This window comes from Arachis ipaensis, chromosome B08 (genome assembly GCF_000816755.2).
Source record: "Arachis ipaensis cultivar K30076 chromosome B08, Araip1.1, whole genome shotgun sequence".
Classification (NCBI taxonomy): domain Eukaryota; kingdom Viridiplantae; phylum Streptophyta; class Magnoliopsida; order Fabales; family Fabaceae; genus Arachis; species Arachis ipaensis.
This window is the reverse complement of record NC_029792.2, coordinates 26,333,504-26,335,465: the sequence shown is the minus strand read 5'-3', so window position 1 is coordinate 26,335,465 and position 1,962 is coordinate 26,333,504. Positions and strand designations below refer to the sequence as shown.

The following is a 1,962-nucleotide window of genomic DNA, read 5'->3' as shown; positions in this document are numbered from 1 at the left end:
GACGATCATTATTGTGTTCTAGCCAGGCATTAACTAGTTCTGCAATTTGATTTTGCATCCTTTGGTTTTCTTCAGCCATTCGTTGATTTGCCTTTGCCATGCGCTGATTTGCCTGCTGCAACTCGGTTACCATCCGAAGAAGTTCGGATGGAGTAGGGGAGACACATCCGCCATGGAGAGACGTTGGGGTGTTTAGGGCCGTTTAAAAAAGGGTTGTTCAAAAACCTTCGGCCCCCGGTGGGCGCCAAATGTTCTTGCCTGGATGTTCCGATGTATAACTCGTCTCCTGATGGAAGTCGTCGAGCTCCTTAGCCTGCATGCGATATACGTCGGTGATAAACAGAATGGCGGGGTGAGAACCTGCAAAAAGCACTTCGACGCCAAGTAAACGAATATTTTAGGGAAGTTAAGTTTTAAGAAGATTACACATACCTCGAAGACCTTTCTGGTCTGTCAGTCTAAAAAATGGGATAACCGTTTTAGCCAAATAATAACATACGGAACAAAGGTCAGTTATGATTCTATGTTTAAATCTTCGATTACATTGGCGAACTATAATCATGTAATCGACGTGTACTAGTCATATCAATGTCCAAGTCAACTTATTCTACTACCTAAATTCATATATTCGTAACTCGTACGAATTTATAAATTAGCGCACGAGTTTGAGAACACTTTTTTATTTTGCATAAACTCGCATTATATAATTATTTGACCATGCTCACTTTAATTTGTGAAAGGTTCTGACTTTAATGCTGTACAATAAGTTCAGTGCTTGAGAACTCAGAGTAAGGGATAAGCGCTTGTGTTGCATTGAGGGCCCTATACAAACTACAAAGCCACTACTATCATCAGATTTTCAATTTCAGTTTGTCCTTTTTCAAAAAAATATAATAATACGATTAATATATCATATGCAAACCCTTAACCATAAATCATCAAGTTGTTCAGCATTTTGGAATAAATAAGTAACATGATGAAGTAGATCGTCAATTTTTGAATACCTCAATCTTATTCGATATTTTTTTAGATATTTTATATATCTAAGTTACATTGACATGATTGCTAATGCATATCACTTACCCATACCCATATATAGGGGAATTAGCACTATCGCTTAGTTGCCCTTACATAGACAGGCTTCCATTCATTGAGGTGTAGCCATTACACCAGTGACCCTTCAAATCAAGACATGCCAATTATCATCTATTATTAAGTGATCATAAGAGAAATTTATGAATGACTAGTACTTTAACTTATATGTGTTTTCACTTTTTCTCTCCCTCTATAGCTTAGATCTCTTGGATGTGTAGCCATAATATACGCTCAAGTAGTAGTGTTTCTTCAAAATGTTTTAGAGTTTTTTAAAACAGCTTAGCTATACATCCAAGTTTTTTTGCCAATTAAGTCTAATTAAGTTGATCCAAACTCAACAAAAACCACTTTTATTACACCAGTGTGTACACACGTGTTTACATGCTTCACTAACATAAATATATCTTTCTTCGTCTTCGCGTTATTCTTTCTTCTTCTTCGTATTCTTCCTTCCTCGTTTTCACATTCCTTCTTCTTCTTTGCGTTCTTCTTCTTCGCATTCATCTTTCTTCTTCGTTGCATTTCCTTCTTCTTCTTCACGTATTTTCTCTCGATCATTATTTTTTTATTACTGATATTGTTGCTGCATTTTTTCATTTTCTCCTTAGTTTAATTGAGATTCATATAGATTCAGAAATGAATTCGATGTGTTTTTGTTGATTATTGAGTCTTTTTTATTGCTTGTTCAAAAGTGAACTAATTTCGATTCATTTGTGTGTTAATTGAGGTTCACCTGATGCTGCTGATAAGTATTGACCAAATTTTTTATTCCTTAAGTAATTTCGGTTCATTTTTTAGTTTAATTGAGGTTCATTTGGATCCAGAAATAGATTGAATGTGTTTTTATTGATGATTGAGTTTTTTTTA

At 35.0% G+C, this 1,962-nt stretch overlaps 1 protein-coding gene across 1 annotated transcript in view; it reads right to left on the bottom strand.

The window, feature by feature from the left end:
• LOC107610814 overlaps nucleotides 1-584 on the bottom strand; it is a 2,270-nt gene extending 1,686 nt beyond the window's left edge. The window contains exons 1-3 of the mRNA XM_016312814.1: nucleotides 544-584; nucleotides 433-458; nucleotides 226-360 (exon numbers count right to left, since the gene is read on the bottom strand). Of these exons, the coding sequence (XP_016168300.1) occupies nucleotides 226-360; nucleotides 433-458; nucleotides 544-584 (202 nt within the window). The remainder of the gene's footprint in view (nucleotides 1-225; nucleotides 361-432; nucleotides 459-543) is intronic.